General features: G+C 41.7%; 1 protein-coding gene across 2 annotated transcripts in view; it reads right to left on the bottom strand.

Annotated features, from left to right (window-relative positions):
• The window catches only part of CUBN (cubilin), a 153,057-nt gene that overhangs the window by 61,660 nt on the left and 74,968 nt on the right, over positions 1-16,429 (bottom strand). For both annotated transcript variants that reach the window (XR_013537787.1, XM_020806644.3), the window contains exons 29-31: positions 10,913-11,094; positions 4,350-4,524; positions 3,379-3,560 (exon numbers count right to left, since the gene is read on the bottom strand). Coding sequence is in view for 1 of the 2 variants with exons in the window: in XM_020806644.3 (XP_020662303.3) it covers positions 3,379-3,560; positions 4,350-4,524; positions 10,913-11,094 (539 nt within the window). In the remaining variant the exon portion in view is untranslated. The remainder of the gene's footprint in view (positions 1-3,378; positions 3,561-4,349; positions 4,525-10,912; positions 11,095-16,429) is intronic.

Raw genomic sequence — 16,429 nt, 5'->3', positions numbered from 1 at the left:
CCCAGTTCACTATTCTGTGACTGTCAGCTGATCGTAATGAACTGGCTATTATGCCATGTGCTAGTGGAGGCGTTTGAATCAGCTGCTTGAAGTTTTGGATTCCCCTGGAAGGTGTGGCCAGAGGGACTGTCATATGTGCCTGCAATTCAGGATTTATTACTGTGCAACTGGATGGATCTGTGAGCTCGATACTCATGCTCATGAGACATCCACGTCATAACATTTGTTGTATGCATTCATATATGCAACTAAGGAGGGCAGACAAAAATCTGTTTTGATTTAGTACTTCTTTCCCTCCCATTTCCCCCCCCCCAAGGGTGAAGAAAAAGATGCGTTAATTTATTTTTAAAACCCTTAGGCTACTTTCCTACAAGCTGTGCTGAAAGCAATGTAACGCACAACTGTGAACAAATTTAATCATGTTAAAATAAATATCCTTTAAAATAAAAGCTGTTAAGTTACTGCTTTTTTTTAAAAAAAAAAGTCAAATGAGCAAGGAAATGATACTGTTGCTAAGAGCTAAGGATAAACAGGAAAGGGGTTTCCCCACACAGCAACTAACATAATTAAGATATACGAAACACAGTACTGTAGATTGTTTGCATAGAACATCTGTTTCTATAGTAGAGGAATACAACACTCTCATTTATTTACTTAGCCACCTGCATTTTCAGTTCTTGTTGATTCTGAAATATGATTTGCAAGCACACAATGGCTTATGAATCTCCAGGTCGGTTCTCACTCCTAGTGTATATCCGTGCAGCACAACTAAATACTAATCAGTTCCAGCTGCTAGAAGAAAATGACTCAGAGTTTACTGGTACCGGAAACCACATGGTAATCTCATTTTTCATCATGCATTTTAAGAAAATGAAGCTTAAGACATTATTATTCAAACTGTTCTAACAAGACCTTCTACAGTCAGTCCTTGATTTAATTTAGCATTAGAAACCACACTTTTAACAAGGAAATGGAGGATCTGTGCTAACGTATAACACCAATACAAAATAACCCTTCTGTACATAACTCCTTAGCCTTATGTTATTCACTCAACAGTTCAAAAGTCACTTTCGGTAGTCACCCTGAGGATAAATATGTCTTTATTATTATAAGCAGAGCTTGGGAAGAAAAAAAATACTTTTTGGACTACAAATCCCAAAATCCCCATTCAGAATTAAGCTATCCAAGTTCTAGTTATTTGTGTCACTCCCCCAACTGGATGATTCTACTATTTTTACTCATGCAAGTAGATATTCTAAAATTCGGGGTGCTCACCCATATGAATAAGCATTGTAGGAATTAACATAGGATTGTGCTATTTCACTAAACATTTCTCAAATAGTAATCTGCTGTTTGATTTCCTAGCATGCTCTCTACTAATTAGCAGGATGGGTTCACTGGAGAAAGCAGGAGAAGGTGAAAGAACTTTTCAAAAATCCTCCCTCGTGGCACAGTGGTTAAACTGCTGTACTGCAGCCAAAACTGTGCTCACGACCTGGGGTTCAAATCCCAGGTAGCCGGCTCAAGGTTGACTCACCCTTCTATCCTTCTGAGGTCGGTAAAATGAGTACCCAGCTTGCTGGGGGGGGGGCAATGTGTAGCCTGCATAATTAACCCCGTCACTGGGTATTTTTAAGACCCATTTCAAAACTTGGATGTTCAAGCAGGCTTTCCCTCCAGATAACATTTAACCTTTTCTTCTTTAATTTATTTTTTGTTATAATGCCATCTTGAAAAATATGTCTACTGCTTATTGTTGGCTTCTTATTGTTATTGTATATAGTATGTTGGTTTTTTGTTATATGTACATTTTATTGTGTTTATATGTCTGGAAGCTGCCTAGAGTGGTCATTTTGAACAGATAGGTGGGTTATGTATAAACAAACAAACAAACAGGCAAGCAAACTTGTAAACTGCCCAGAGAGTGCTTGAAGTGCTGTGGGGTGGTATAAAAGCAGCAGCTTTGCTTTTTGCATTTGTGCAGAGGACCTGAGGTGGAATGGGTACAACCTATATAAGAGGCTGTGTGTAGAGAAAAATACAAAGGAAGCAAACTCCCTGAGCTTTTCCAAACTACTGTAGCAATTGTTCAATGTAGAAATGCATGCATTACAGGAGGCTGTCCCTTTATTTTCTTGTGACAGCTCACGTAGTGACTGTTCAAAGAAGACTGCAGAGAACCATGCTTTAGCCATGGCAGAGTGTTCCACAGAGGAGGAAGACCAGGACAATATGTCCCAGCAGGATGGAAACTGGACTGAAGAAGGGCTTAAGATGCCAGCTAATAGCCCCTTCCCTAGAGACTCAGGAAAGGGAGTGAGACCCAGGCTTTTCCAAAGAGGACTTAAACTTTTTGGATGATGAGAGAGGGTCTGAAGAGTCCCAAGTCCTAGAGAATGTCAATAGAGGATGACAAGAAAGCATTTTGACAAGGTACACTACCCAGCAATAGCAAATAATGGGGTACTGGCTGCTGAGTAGAGATGGGGGTATTTGTTGATGAATGTTCCCCCACAGGTGCAGATAATGAGGGTCTGCCTCCTGGGGGCCAGACTGACCACTCATGATTCCGCTGCTGCCGTCGGCTCTGCTCCTATCGCTCCATTGCTTGTGATAGATTTGCTAGTCCTGGCAGAAGGCGGGATGATGAACCTCTCTGCCAGGTCAAAGAGTGGGTAATCCATCACGAGCCATGGAGAGATAGGTAGGCTCCGCAGAACTGGTGGCAGCAGTGGAATCGTGAGTGGCCTCGTTATCTGCAGCTGTAGGGGGATATTCATATACAAATACCCTCATCTCTACTGCTGAGCAAGGGAGGAGATTTTGCTTCATCTCAAGCCCAGACCAACTTTGCTGAAGTCAATGGTCATATCATGCCCACCTCTTGTTTCTGTGTTCAGCCTTCAACATTCCTTGCTTCCTGCCTGTTAGATCTCCTGCTGAGATGATCAGGTCATTTAGTAACGTTTCTTCCCATTTGGATGGTCAACTCTTAATGATAGATGGAGAGACTGTAGCTCTGAACTGTAGTACCATCTTTTTGGTCCACTGAGTTGGACTGGCCTGGAATTTCTCTCATGGAGCTTCTTTCCTGACTTGTTGGTACTTGATGTCATGGACTAGCACCTTTATCATTTGTATTGTAAGGGAAGTAACCAAGACTGAGCTGATTTCTGGTCCTGCAGATGTTGTTAGACTGCAGTTCCCATCAATCCTAGCTACCATCAGACCCAAGTGGTGAGGGAACCACATGAGTCATTGTCCAAAAGGAGCAACATTTACTTGCTATTCCTATAAGCCAACGAAAATAAATGAATCACTACGCAACAAAGTTATCAGTAGGAAAGAATCTTATTTGAAATGTCTATAATTACTCACTGCAACGTAGTCAAAGTCACATGAATTGTGGCGTTCTATCGCAACATCTGTGAAGTTCAACAGAACACGGTGACCACTGTCCACCTGGATCACCCAGGAGCAATCGGAGTTGTTACTGTAAGGCTGAGGATAATTGGGAGAATGGATCTCACCTCTTGGAGCTTGGAAAACTCCTCCACAGCCTGAAAAATTGGGTATTGAGTATCTATTAGACAAATGCATGTTTGTAAATAGTTCAAATAGATGTTTGAGAGGTATGATACAGTCATGAGCATTTATTTATGTATAACTCAAGAAAGAAAGAAAAATAGAATCTGACACTCATGTATTCTTCCCAATGACAAGGAACCAAAATGTCTCTCTCTGTGTGTTTTTTCATCAACATTCCTGCAAACCAAAAACTGCATGAACAACAACTTCAATTAATGAGAATTGCTTCTCCACCCATAGCTACAAATCTGGAGACTCTACATATTTATTTTCTATTAGAGCTGACTTGAAACAGAGGCACTAGCTTTGCAGCCTTATTTGCAGGTTGCAACATAGTCTTGCAACATATGTTACCAGCAGAGAGATGACAGGATCAGGTCCCTTCCAACTCAGTTCAATGAATGTAAGAGTCCAATTTAAAGCAGGGTTTGGAGCTAAAGTAAAGGCTTTGAAAAGCTGTGCCTTGAGCTCAACCCATATGTATTCCAACATTCTCCAAGGCATCTGTTTACTGTCATTTTATCACATCTCTTGTTCCAGGGGTCACAGACAAACAGGCCCGGTAAGACTGAGCTAATTCCATGGAAGCAAAAGTGTTATTCCTTACAGTAAAGGAAATGAATGTCTCAAGTCACAATAATATAAGCTTTTTTTCTGCTTTTCAATTAACTGCAGTCCTCAAGCCCACTGCCATCACCCCAACACACACACACACACACACACACACACACACACACACACACACACACACTCATTGTCACCTCCAGTTATCTCTTGCCAGGTCGCATTGAATCCTTTCCCATTCACAGCTTGGTCTGTTTTAAACCGGACTACAATGGCATTTCCAGTACTGGAGACATGCAGAGGATTTTGTGGTGATCTTGGGGCACACAGTTGGGTCAGCCTTGGAGATGATAAGTCTGGCCCACCATAGATCTAAAAATAAGGAACAACAAAACACAGAAGGAGTGTCTACCAAGGATGTACAGGAGCAAACACAAAAAATACACTCTGTGGAAGAGGGAAAAATCATTTGTAGAGTCTCTTATGGATAAATTTGTTATTTGTAGGATGTTTCCATAGTATTTTGAAAAGAAATGAATTTTCAAATGCGAAAGATCTTGGATTATTCTGCCTGCAACGTTTTCAGTACCATTGCTCCTAACTCTACTGGGGGCGGGGATTTGGAAGATTTGGGGGGTCAGATTTTTGCTCCAAGGACAGAGGACTCTACAGACCATAAATAATGTAAAAGGAAGAAGGAAGGGGAAAGGAAAGAAAAAGTGGGAGGGAAAGGATATGCAAAAAAAGCAGACTGCTATTCTAGTTTTGAACAATTGGTCTTCTGTTGTGCAAAACAGTATTGGGGTGTTGTGATCTACAGGGATGTTGGCAAGCCTTTGGGTCTAAGCCCCAAGTCCAAGTCTTTGGTACTAAGTACCAAGTCCAAGTCCTTATGACAAACAACAACCCTGAGTTGAGTCCAAGTCAACGGTGGGACTTATGTCTGACTGGGCAGTGAGTCCCAGAACTCATGTCCCCATCCCTGGTGATCTATTTGAAAAGAGGTTCACCCCACTCCTGAAGGATTCCATGAGCTAAAAACAACTTTTTTGAAAAAATAAAATGGGGTGAAAAAGGAGAACCAGGATTCTGCAAAAACAGCTGTGGGAGGCAATCTACAACCTCAGGGTTATACTTTGTCCACCCTTATTCTATTGTGGACCTTGCAGTTTACCACAATTCCAGCAAACAATTGAACCCACTCTTCCTACTGCACCATTGTTAAGTCAAAGGACCTCAAAGCATGAGCTGTTTGTAGTTGGTTTTGAAAGTTTTCAAAAAAAATATTATTTAGCAGAGGCTTTTGGGCAGCATTTTCTTCAAACATGCAGAGAAAGAAATAGTCCAACGCACAACTCTCAAAATGTATTGAACATTTAATAATTTGCAGAAATGCTGCTCAAAGGGTTTACATTTTGGAAATAACCTGTGAATATTTCCAGACTGTACATTTTGTAGTGGACACATTTCAATCTCAGCAGGGTTTTCTTTTTGACCTTTAGGGAAAGCCATCTGACCAGTTGCTTTGTAGTCTGAATCAATCCCATCAGTTCATAACTATAGAGAATATCAACATACAGTATTTATTTTGATTCACTCTGTTTGAATGCAGTAACCACAGCGAGATGCTCCACCCTGCCATGCCCTTCCTTTCTGCATTAAAAAAACAACCATAATTCCCATATTTTCCCAGGAAAAATACTCAGTGGAAAGAACAGTGCAGCTCCTTTAATTCCATTAGTTTGATTCATACAGGATGTGAAAAACAAGTAGGCATCAAACCTTTCTGTGTTCCAAATGTATACAAAAATGTTTTGAGATATTTTTCTGTGGCTTAAGGCTCAAAGGTCTTAATAACTGCTTTCATTTCAGATAGCAGCAGCATTTTGACATGTGATTTGAATTTATAATTGCTTCTCTGTGCTATCACTTAGTGAAAGATGATGTTCTAGCTCTCTCTCTCTATATATATAAATGAATAGAACTGCTGTTAAAATGAGATTTTTTTAAGGACCTGGGCAATGTGGTTCTGTGCTCAGGCTGGGTTCATAATGACATACAGTATTTCCTTTCAGGAAAAGCGGCATTCCCTCTCTCTGTTTGTAGCATAGCACAGAGCCTGTATGGAGTGTTGTGCTCAAGAAATCTCGCCTCTTGCAGGTGCTAAACACATGGTGCTAAACTGTAGTGCAGCACACCCAAAAGAGCAGAAATGAATGAGTTTTCAGTCTCATGTGTTTCCTTTTCACCTCTCATTGGGGATATAAATCCTTGCTTGTCTCACGTTTGTACCCAAGAATGAAAAACTAAAATGTTCTTCTCCTTACCAGCTAGGATGAAAAGAAACATACTGGCTCTCTCTATAAAGTTCTTTCAATTAGCAGGATCAATGTTTCATTTAAAGTTGAATTGCCCAAAACTATAGCTATCCCGGGTTTCAAGGTAGGATTATTTCCTAGCTCTACCTAGTGGCCTCTGGCATTCCACATCTAAGTGCTGAGCACTCACACTTATTAACTTCTGAAATCAAGGAAAATGTGGTATCTTCAGGACAGTATGATTTTATTATGAACCATCAAAGTCATTTATGATTTATGGGGAATTAATGACTTTGGGATGATACAGTGGTAAACAAATTCAAACTCATAGCTGGCTTGAATAGCAATTGACTAGAGTTTAATTCAAACCACAATTCCTGAGTCATGTATAACAAGAAGCCAGAAGTAAGACAAAGTAAAAACACATGGTAGTTTATTTCTTCTTCTGGCTGAGCAGAAGGAAATCAGAGCAGGAAGCATGCATTCATGCACAAGGCTTTGCTCAGATTTGGGGAGGAGGCGGCTTCTATAATAAGGAGTCTACAACTGCACTGTGTATTAACTATGGATTGTCCCCATCCATATTTGTAAATTGTCCACCTGAGTTTTCTCCATTTCTCTTATCTCTTGGACTGAGACAAACTGTACTGCAGCCCCGCACTAAGGTTCTGCCAAGAAGTCTTATATAATGGTTATATTACCACTATATGAGCCCGAATCAGTAGTCAATGATCAATTAGCAACACCCTGGTTCTGGCTGGCAGGCCTCCTTTCACCCCGTCCTACAAAAGCCAAGGAACAGCATTTGTTTTGCACGGGGGCTGCAAGGGAAGGGAAGAGTGTGGGGGTCCTGTTGCATGAGTGGAACTTCATTTATGCTTCTCTAGGTCCACGTTTCTATCCACAGGACCATATTAGCTGTAAAGCAACTTCACTCCATTTCCAGGTAATGTTCTAGTACGGTGGTTCCTATGCTGGGGTCCCCAGAAGTTCTTGGACTAACATTCCTAGAAGCCTTCACCACTAGCTGTGCTGGACAGGATTTCTGGGAGTTGTAGTTCAAGAATACCCAAGTTACCCAAGGTTGGGAACCACTGTTCTAGTACAAAAAAACACAAAGCATCTGCATGTTTACATGGAGGCCACTTTTACCTGGAAAACCCCAGAGGGAGAAAGAGTTAGAGGTCCCCTTCTTGACATCTTGGTCCTAAATCCAAGCAGATCACCCTCCCCACAGCAGCTGTTTGGAAAGGGTTTTAAAAGGCCGAAGGTGATTCTTGTGTCTCTATCATCTCATCTCATCTCATCTCATCGGACCCTCAGTTTGTTCAGTGCCCTTTCACATGGCCAGCCAGTTTCACAACTGCCTTTTGTACGGTTTCAAAATCAAAGGTTATTTCAAAACCCCATCAACCAAGGAGTGGCTTTTCCTTTACTGTATGTGCCAGTTTGGCTAATCAGATGCTTTCAGAAAGGCTGGAGCTGAAACAAGCCAAAACTGTTTCCATGACAGGAAATATATATATATATATATAAATAGTTAATTTCAGCCAGAAAGGAAAAAGCCAATTGTTAACCACATGAATCCATCCCATCTGTCTAGAGGGCTGGGTGAGGGGAGAAAGAACATCAGGGTGTGGTCCGTGCAAAACTACTATATGCCCTGTTAGATGAACAACAGAAAACGCTGTTGAGTTGGAACATCCAATGGAAAGAGAGAGAGAGAGCTTTCTTCCAGCAGATTGTGCAGAATGCAGTGCAAATCAATAAAGCTTGTGGATTTTATTCTGTTTTTGCCATTTGTTTCTGCTCTGTTAGTTTACTGTGACAATTGGGCCAACATTCCAAAGTTATGAGCAACCGAAAGGGTGGTTTCTGTCGCTGGCCATCCCTGTGGTACAGATTTCTGCAAGTAAAACGAATCCCTGCTACTGGGGTAAGGCTACTTGCTAAAGGAGGCAGGCGGCAGGAGTGGGACAGGCAGAGAGAGAACTGAATATTAGATTATTTTTCTTTGCAACATTGAGATTTAATCACATGTGCTTTGGATGGGAGAGGAGGAAAAGAATGCAATCTCCAAAAAGGGTGTGGTGGGTGGCTGATGCACTGCAGAAAGGCCAAGCCAACCAAAGTCTTTCATTTCTAGACTGGAATGCCGTTGTGGTCATTGAAACCTCTGAAATAGTTGACTATTTTAAAATATTGCCAAGGAATTATCGCAAGGCAATTGTCAGAGTCTGGGAAAGTTTTTTCCCCCCAAGCTTTGAGATAGAGATGGGTGAATTCACAATCCTCACTGGAGGAGAAAAAGCCCAGAGGTGCTACACAAGGGGTGGACAAAGTGCAAACTGTAGGCTGTATGCCACTTCTAATCCTGTTTTTGAGAGCTCCACACACTTCCATGGGAGCCCCAAGATCTTCCTCATCTATTTCTTTTTTAAAAAAAAATCTCTGCCCATGTGGATTTCTCTGATCCTAGAGGCATCCAGGAGTAATTTTTGCAAAACAGGTCTCAGGACTCAAACTACACCGCAATCAAAATGAGAAGTGAATCTCCAGTCTTCTCTCTCTCTTTTTTTTAATCCCCCCCCCTATTTGTCCATTACTGGACCTCCAAGTGAAATTAACCGCTTGTGCTATCCTCCATGGATTCTAAATATCCTAAACCTTTATATGGACAGTTAACATCAGGCTGCTGTACATCCACAATCTAGAACAATGGCAATAACTTAATTTAAAGCCAAGGTGATAACTGTACAAGCAGTTGAAATGGAACTTGTTACTTGAGCTTTTCTTATCTCCTTAAAACCACCATGTTTCCAAGAAAATGCACAGGTGAATCAGCATCCAGAACAAGATGCTGATGGCCTGGTTGTAAAACTATAGCTAAATTGTCATGGATTTTTATATATCTCCCACAGTCCCTTTCAAAATGTAGTGGCTACTATCACCTATGCAAAAACCTTGTTGCTTAGCAACTGTTAGATCACATGGTCCCTATGCAAAAGTCTCCACATTCAACTTGTAATACCTCCAATCCAATGGACATGTAGCAGATTATGGGAAAACCTTAAACTAGAGGAGTTGGAAGACTGCTGTCAGTCACTGACATCACTGGCTGAAACCCTGTTGCTTAGCTTAGTTATTTGCACTAGAGTAGGCCCCCTGAATTTGTGGGGATTTGGAGAGTCACCTCCTCCCTAAGTTCCATTGATTCAAATGGATGTTCTCTAGTTGTGACTTACTAGAGTAAGTTGCAACTCAAGTAGGCCTATTTAAATAATGGAATTTATGGAGGAGCGGACTCAACAAATATCCAGTGGTCTATTGGACCTACTCTAGGTATGTTGTTACATTAAGTCACTGATAGTGGGCAAGAGACAGGTGTGTGGTTTGACTCAGAGTTGGGGCCATTTGATACAAGACCGTGGTAGGCAATGAGTCACTTTGTGCACTGGAAGATCCGGAAAAGGTAATGAGCAAAAGGATAAATTAGATGTCTTGTCTTTGAAAGTGAGAGGTAGTAGAAGACAAAGAAAACATTTAAGGACCAGGGGGCTGAGTGTAAAAAGAAGTGGTATGGCCAGACTCCAGGAAGTAAGGTGCATTCATGATTCCAAAAATATTCAGCTCTAGCTATTAATTGAATGGGACTTTAATGACACTGAAGATTTCAAGATATTCCCACAAAACACACTGAACCAATTTTTTTAAAAAAGAGGTTTAATTTCAAACCATTAAGGGAACAGTAAAATAAGTTGTGGGATTTTCAGTTTTCAATTACAGGTTTCCTAAAAGCAGTAGGAAACAATGGAAAAAGTATTCCATTGTGCTATGGAAACTTTCATAACACCACAATTGAGAGAGAGCTCACTTCTTATTTACAAATTCTCTGATCATGGTTAAATAGGATCTTTTGTGTCTTCTAAGATAAGTGCCTGTTTTTGATTGATCGATCTTCATGAACAGTTTTAGATACATGTACAGTCCCAAGAGGTGAGGCTTAAAAAACAACAACCAAGAATTGCAAACACTTCCGAGCTGGTTCTCCTCTTTCTATCCTCTTGTCAAAACCATTATCTGCATAGAATAACCCATAGTCATAGAATCATAGAATAATTGAGTTAGAAGGGGCCTACAAGGTAATTGAATCCAGCCCCCTGCTTAATGCAGAAATCCAAATCAAAGCTGACTTGACAGATGGTTGTCCAATTTTCTTTTGAATGTCTCCAATGCTGGAGCACTCACTATGTCCCAAGGTAATTGGTTCTATTGTCGTACTGTTATAACAGACAAGAGGTTTTAAACCAGTCATAGCATGAAAAATTGTTGTTTTTGATTGTTTTGACTGGAACGGAATGTGAAGGAATGAACTAGTTTGCATTTTGGGCACCCGGAAGGAAACATGCATTGGTGTAATATAGTAAACCAGAACCACCTACCTCCAAAACATCATAGTTGCAGTTCGAATGGTATTCCACATCGAATTCCACAATGGTGAGCTGAATGCTACTACCTGGGGCTGTGTGGATATACCAGTGGCATTCCTTATTGTTTGGATAATTGTTTGGATATCCAGGGCTATGGAAAGATCCAGAAGTCCCATACAGCTCTCCACCACATCCTGGACAAAGTAGGCAAAACAGTTCAGGATTGTAGAAAAATGAACATGTTAAGTGCAAAGTTTACATGGACAGTATGCTTAAAAGATGTGCAGTTCAGGGTGCTTCACACAAACTTGTACCATAAGAAAATAAGAGTGGGACCCAACAAGCAGGTTCATATGCAATTGCCTGTAAGTCAACCATCCCAGGAAGTAGATCCTACAAAGGGAGGCACCAATTGCATCCTTTTCATTGTTCATCTTATTCCCTGTATGTCATTCCTCCTTCTTGGAGGACAGAGCTTGTGTCTGTCTTATAGTCTGTCCTCTGTCCCCTAAACTAGCCTTCTGCCCTCAGATAGTGGACATCATCCAGTTCATTGGTCCAAGTGTGTGCAAATAATTGTTTGCCAGCTCAGATGCACTGGCAGTCTATGGTTTGACATGTAGGTTTATGAGGGGAACTCGAGAAACAGAACTGGTTCTTTCCATGAGGTAAAGGAGGGGCATGCCTGCCTGTGGAGCAGAAAGAGTAGATCATTGGGCCCCTTCAATACTGGAGGCTCCTGCATTCATAATGACTCGCAGCAAAAATGAAGTAGAAAACTACAGTACAGTAGTGGTCCCCAACCTTGGGCCTCCAGATGTTCTTGGACTACAACTCCCAGAAGCCTTCATCACCACCTCTGCTGGCCAGGATTTCTGGGAGTTGAAGTCCAAGAACATCCGGAGGCCCAAGGTTGTGGACCACTGCGTACAGGACATCTTGCTTGCATTTATCTAACACAGTTTTTATTTTATTTTATGGCCCCAGAATGACTTTTGGCTGTAGCTGGATTAAGCTATCATTACTGCACAAGATAGTTCTTGATTAGGTTTCCTTCCCTGGCTCCATATTTATTAACAGAAAGTTGTAGCCATGAATAGAACACCACGGAATCCTAGTTCAATCCACTTTTCAAATAAATTTCAGGAATTGCTGCACTATGATATGGATAAATCTTGAATCCTATGGGGAAAATACCTATTGATGTACAAGGGACAATAGAAACCATCAGCCACACTTCACCTGCAGTGCTCAAAAACTCTAGCCAAGCCACTCAGTTTTCCATCTTTCCCACTCCCTCCTCAACATCTCTCAGCTACTCTTTGTCCCCAACCCTGCTTTGCTAAAGCATTTAGATTACACCATCTGCAAGGGCACGACCCCTCTTGTGTATGAGCTAGGGTGTCCATGATCAAGTGAACCTTAGAAAATAGTTCAGTGCCTAAAACGTTTTGACAGCCCAGCTACAAGCAAAGTTAAAAATCATTGCTTAACTCTTCTTCCAAGACACTGCAACTTTATTAGGGTTAGAATTAGCAAACCCCAGAATACATAACTTTTTATAATGTAAGAATAACAAGAGTTTGTAACTTTATTATAGTCAGAATTCACAAACTCTAACAGATACAATTATAATGCTAGAGTAACAGAGTAATTATGGAACAGACAGAAACAGAACCTTTATTGGCATGCTGCATAAATAACATAATAACACAATAAAATACTGGGGAAAGATTCATTACAGGCAAGAGGAGGTGCCAGGAAATCGTAATTGGGGCCCCTCGTTTTGGGGGAGCATGTTGCGGCGTCTCTGAAAAAATTAAGACCCTAGGGCTGTCACCAGACTCAATGGGTTCAATTCCCCTCCCCAGCGTCTTCCAAACCATCAAAAACAGGGTCTTGGACATAGAAGGGCAAACGCTGTTTAGCGCGGCCCTGAAAGTCTGCTCCCCGCTGCACTTTCAGCTACCCCTTACCCTCGGACGCAGACCCAGTTACCTACATCATCTAGAACAGCCACAAGACCGCTGGGCATTCACCCTCGCTAGATGTAACATAGTACCATCAAGTCTAGCGCAGGGTAGGTACAAGGGCTTACCAACAGAACTGAGAGTTTGCCCATGTGGCCAGGGAAAGACTGAATCCCTGCAACACATGCTATTTTATTGCACACTGTACAAGGACATCCGTCTGTCACATCTGACGGTTTTTCTCCTCTCTCTTTCCGGATGGGCAGACCTGAGGAAAATACAATACCTTCTATGTGACCTTAGTAAGGAAGTCACTCTATCCACTGCTAGATACGTCCAGGCCATTATTCAATTATGGAACAGATCATGCTTCAGGAGAGGTACTGTAATGCCTTCTCGTATCCATTTCTTGTCCTCTGAGCCCTTACCAACTATGACTACTGTTGGTAACTTTATTTTTCTTCCTGTTGCTGTTCACGAGATGAAAGGAAATGGTGGCGCCTTATCTAAAGGAAACACTGTAGATACAGTGGGCTTCCTTACAAAGAAAGATAAAGCTATTTATTAGCTTTGCCGTCTCATAAAATTATGAAAGCGCCAGAGCACTGCATTTTCCAATAAATATATTCACCGTGTTAAATAGCAAGGAGTAGGTGTTTAAGACACCCCTTCAGACAAAAGGCAGAATTCATAAAATTAGCCAGGAATTGCACATTTTTGTACATATGGATATACTACACAAGCAGCATGGAGTCGAGATCCTATCGTTCGCTTGCTCTGATGGATAAAGCCAGTCGATAGGTCTCAGGGGAAGTGACTTCTTCCCTCCTCACACAGCCCCCACAGTGGAGCACTCTCCTTCTCTCCCTTCCCCTTTTGCCTTTTGCAGCACCTATATCTCTGTGCTGGAGGATTTCTCCGTTTTCCCGAGGGCACCCAGGGACAGTGCTGCTCCTTCCGATTTTCCATTAGCCTTGGTCTATTAGCCTAAGCGCTGCCACAGGATCCCGGCTGTATTGCATATGTAGCAACAATACTAGAAAGGTGTCTGTTCCAACGGTAGAATAATTTGGGGGTATCTACCTCCCCCACTGCTCCTAAAGGCCTTTCCTATGTTCTGAACATGATGGCATTACAAAAATGTCCCGGAGGCCGAAGGGGACCCACAAGTGGCGCTTTACCCTTGCCTGGTCTACAGGGTTCCTTGAAGATCTGTTTTTAACTGCTTTTAAATATCTACACCCAGTATCTGGGAAAACAGAATTTTATAACTGCTGGATAGTTCGGTGGCTTAGGTCTCTGGATGCAAAGCTAGAGGTTGGGAGTTCAATTCCCCATGGGTGCCTCCTTGAGAGGACCTGGACTTGATGATCCTTAGGGTCTCTTCCAGCTCTGCAGTTCAAAGGTAGTGGTTAATAAATGCATTTCTTATCCACTGATTCACATCTGGTCTTATTGACACTATATATTTTCTTGTACAGTTTTATCCTCCCCCACCTCCTGCATTTTGCATGTTGCTATTCAGTGGTGGGACATCCCTTATATAGGGAAAGGCATGTCATACTTGCCATCTTCATATAGGAAGGTGCTCCAAGCTTTTCTTAGTCTACTGAACAGGTACACGGTTCCCATTTCTGATTCTTTCCTAGAGCTGACAGGGCCTCCTTACAACATGGATCAATGTACCCCTCTATCCCATGTCAACTACTACCATCACCATCTTTTGCAGCTGCTGAAACTGTCCTTGGATGCAAAATCACCCAAACACCCACACCTCCTTGGTGCAGCTCAGTGGGATCAGGATCTCTGCTGGCCTGACATTTACAGAACTGCTTCCTAAAATCCCGTAAACAAACGCTAAATGGGCCCTTTGGGGAGCATCAGTTCTGGAAGAATCAATGCTGAGTTGGATCTTTACGGGTTGGGTACAGCACCTGGCTGTACCTGAGATGGGAAGTGATGCTTTTTTGGATGACAGCTCCCTGAACCTTGTAGCTCATGTGTAATTTTTTTTTTAAGCAGCACTTTCCATTTCTAGATTGGATCTGAGCCCTCGGCACTAACAATCAGGGAGTCCTAAGTCAATTCCAAGTCTTGGGTGTTGCTACTCAGAGTCTGGCTAAGGCTTAGTCTGCTTCAGAATTGCTTCTTTTTTCTTTTCTAATGATTGCTTGCCAATTGCATCTCAAACATTTTCTTGTTGTAAATCACCAGGAGGATACTGTTGTTCAGTAGCATGCAAACAATATAAGTATACAAGAGAAAAATCGGAATTCATATTAATTTTACTTTTCTATACTTGAACATATTGGGTTAGAGGCAATTTCACTCTTGGGACATGTCGCCTGTTCAGCTGGGCATAAAAAAGGGCTGATCCACAAAAAGCATCTGCTGTTGTGAATGCTTTAAAATTACTCTTTGCTCTTTGTCCATTGACGTTTAAACATGACTGTCATTCTACATATCAGATTTTTAGAAAAGTTACTTTGTGGAGGGATAACTGCTGGCTTGGGGATTTGAGGGCCTCTGTCAAAAAGAGGGGTGATGTTTTCAAGCTGTGCTGAATATAGGCATATAGCAAAACCATCTTCACAACCTTGTCTGTCAGTGACAATCTTGGAAGAACTAAAATGGGTCTTCACCGCAGAAGAGTGGATTTGGACACTGTTGCATTGAGTGCCCCCAAAATATGAGTTCTTGTGTGGTTTAATTCCCAAGGGAAAATGCAAGACTATACTGGCAGCAATATCTGGGGCTGAAAGTACGGGAAATGTTTCAACTTAAACAGGCTTTTATGACTAAACTTCTCCAACTGACACCTTCCGGCTAGCCACAAAAACAGGACTGACTGAAATTCAAAATGGGCTAGACCAGTGGAAAAATCATGAGGTCTGAAATTTAGCTGCAGCCTTTCTTTTTTGGCAACTCCTATGTTGAACATGCAAGCTCACACACAGAACATTCTTTTTGAATTCCTCACGTATCAGTTGGGTTAACTTCCAACCTTCCCTTGATTTATTCATAATATTTTTAGAAGGTATAATTTCCCCATGCAACTACAAATGGAATCATCCAGCTTGACTAATTATATGCATAAAAAGGCTTCATAGAAAAATATTCATAGCTTTCCTGCCCTTCTAAACCATCCACATTCACTCAGCTCCTTGCCTGCTTTCCACTGCTGCCCATTTCCTGATTTCTCCTTGCACTTCTGTAACATTAAGTTCGCCCCAAGGGCTTGCAGAAATTGTTTGGACTGGTAGTTGGATATTATTTCAACACTAGAGGCTGTACTGTGTCCTCCTGAAGAGTAGAGGTTAGTTTAGTAGCAGGCCATGTGGTCCACCATAGCTTTGCCCCTACAACACTTTGCCATCACTCCTACCTCACTATTTGCTGCTAAAGGCAAAGACCTCTCTCTGTTTGACAGCATAGCCGGCCTCACAGAGTGTCCTTCAGTTGCTCTTTCTACCCATGAATGGCAACACCATTCAAACAAATACAACTTAGAAAATGCATTCCTGCAAACAAAAAATCAGATCAAACCAAACCAAACCAA

Source organism: Pogona vitticeps, chromosome 6, assembly GCF_051106095.1.
Source record: "Pogona vitticeps strain Pit_001003342236 chromosome 6, PviZW2.1, whole genome shotgun sequence".
In the NCBI taxonomy this organism is placed as follows: Eukaryota; Metazoa; Chordata; class Lepidosauria; order Squamata; family Agamidae; genus Pogona; species Pogona vitticeps.
This window is presented reverse-complemented; position numbering and strand designations above follow the sequence as displayed.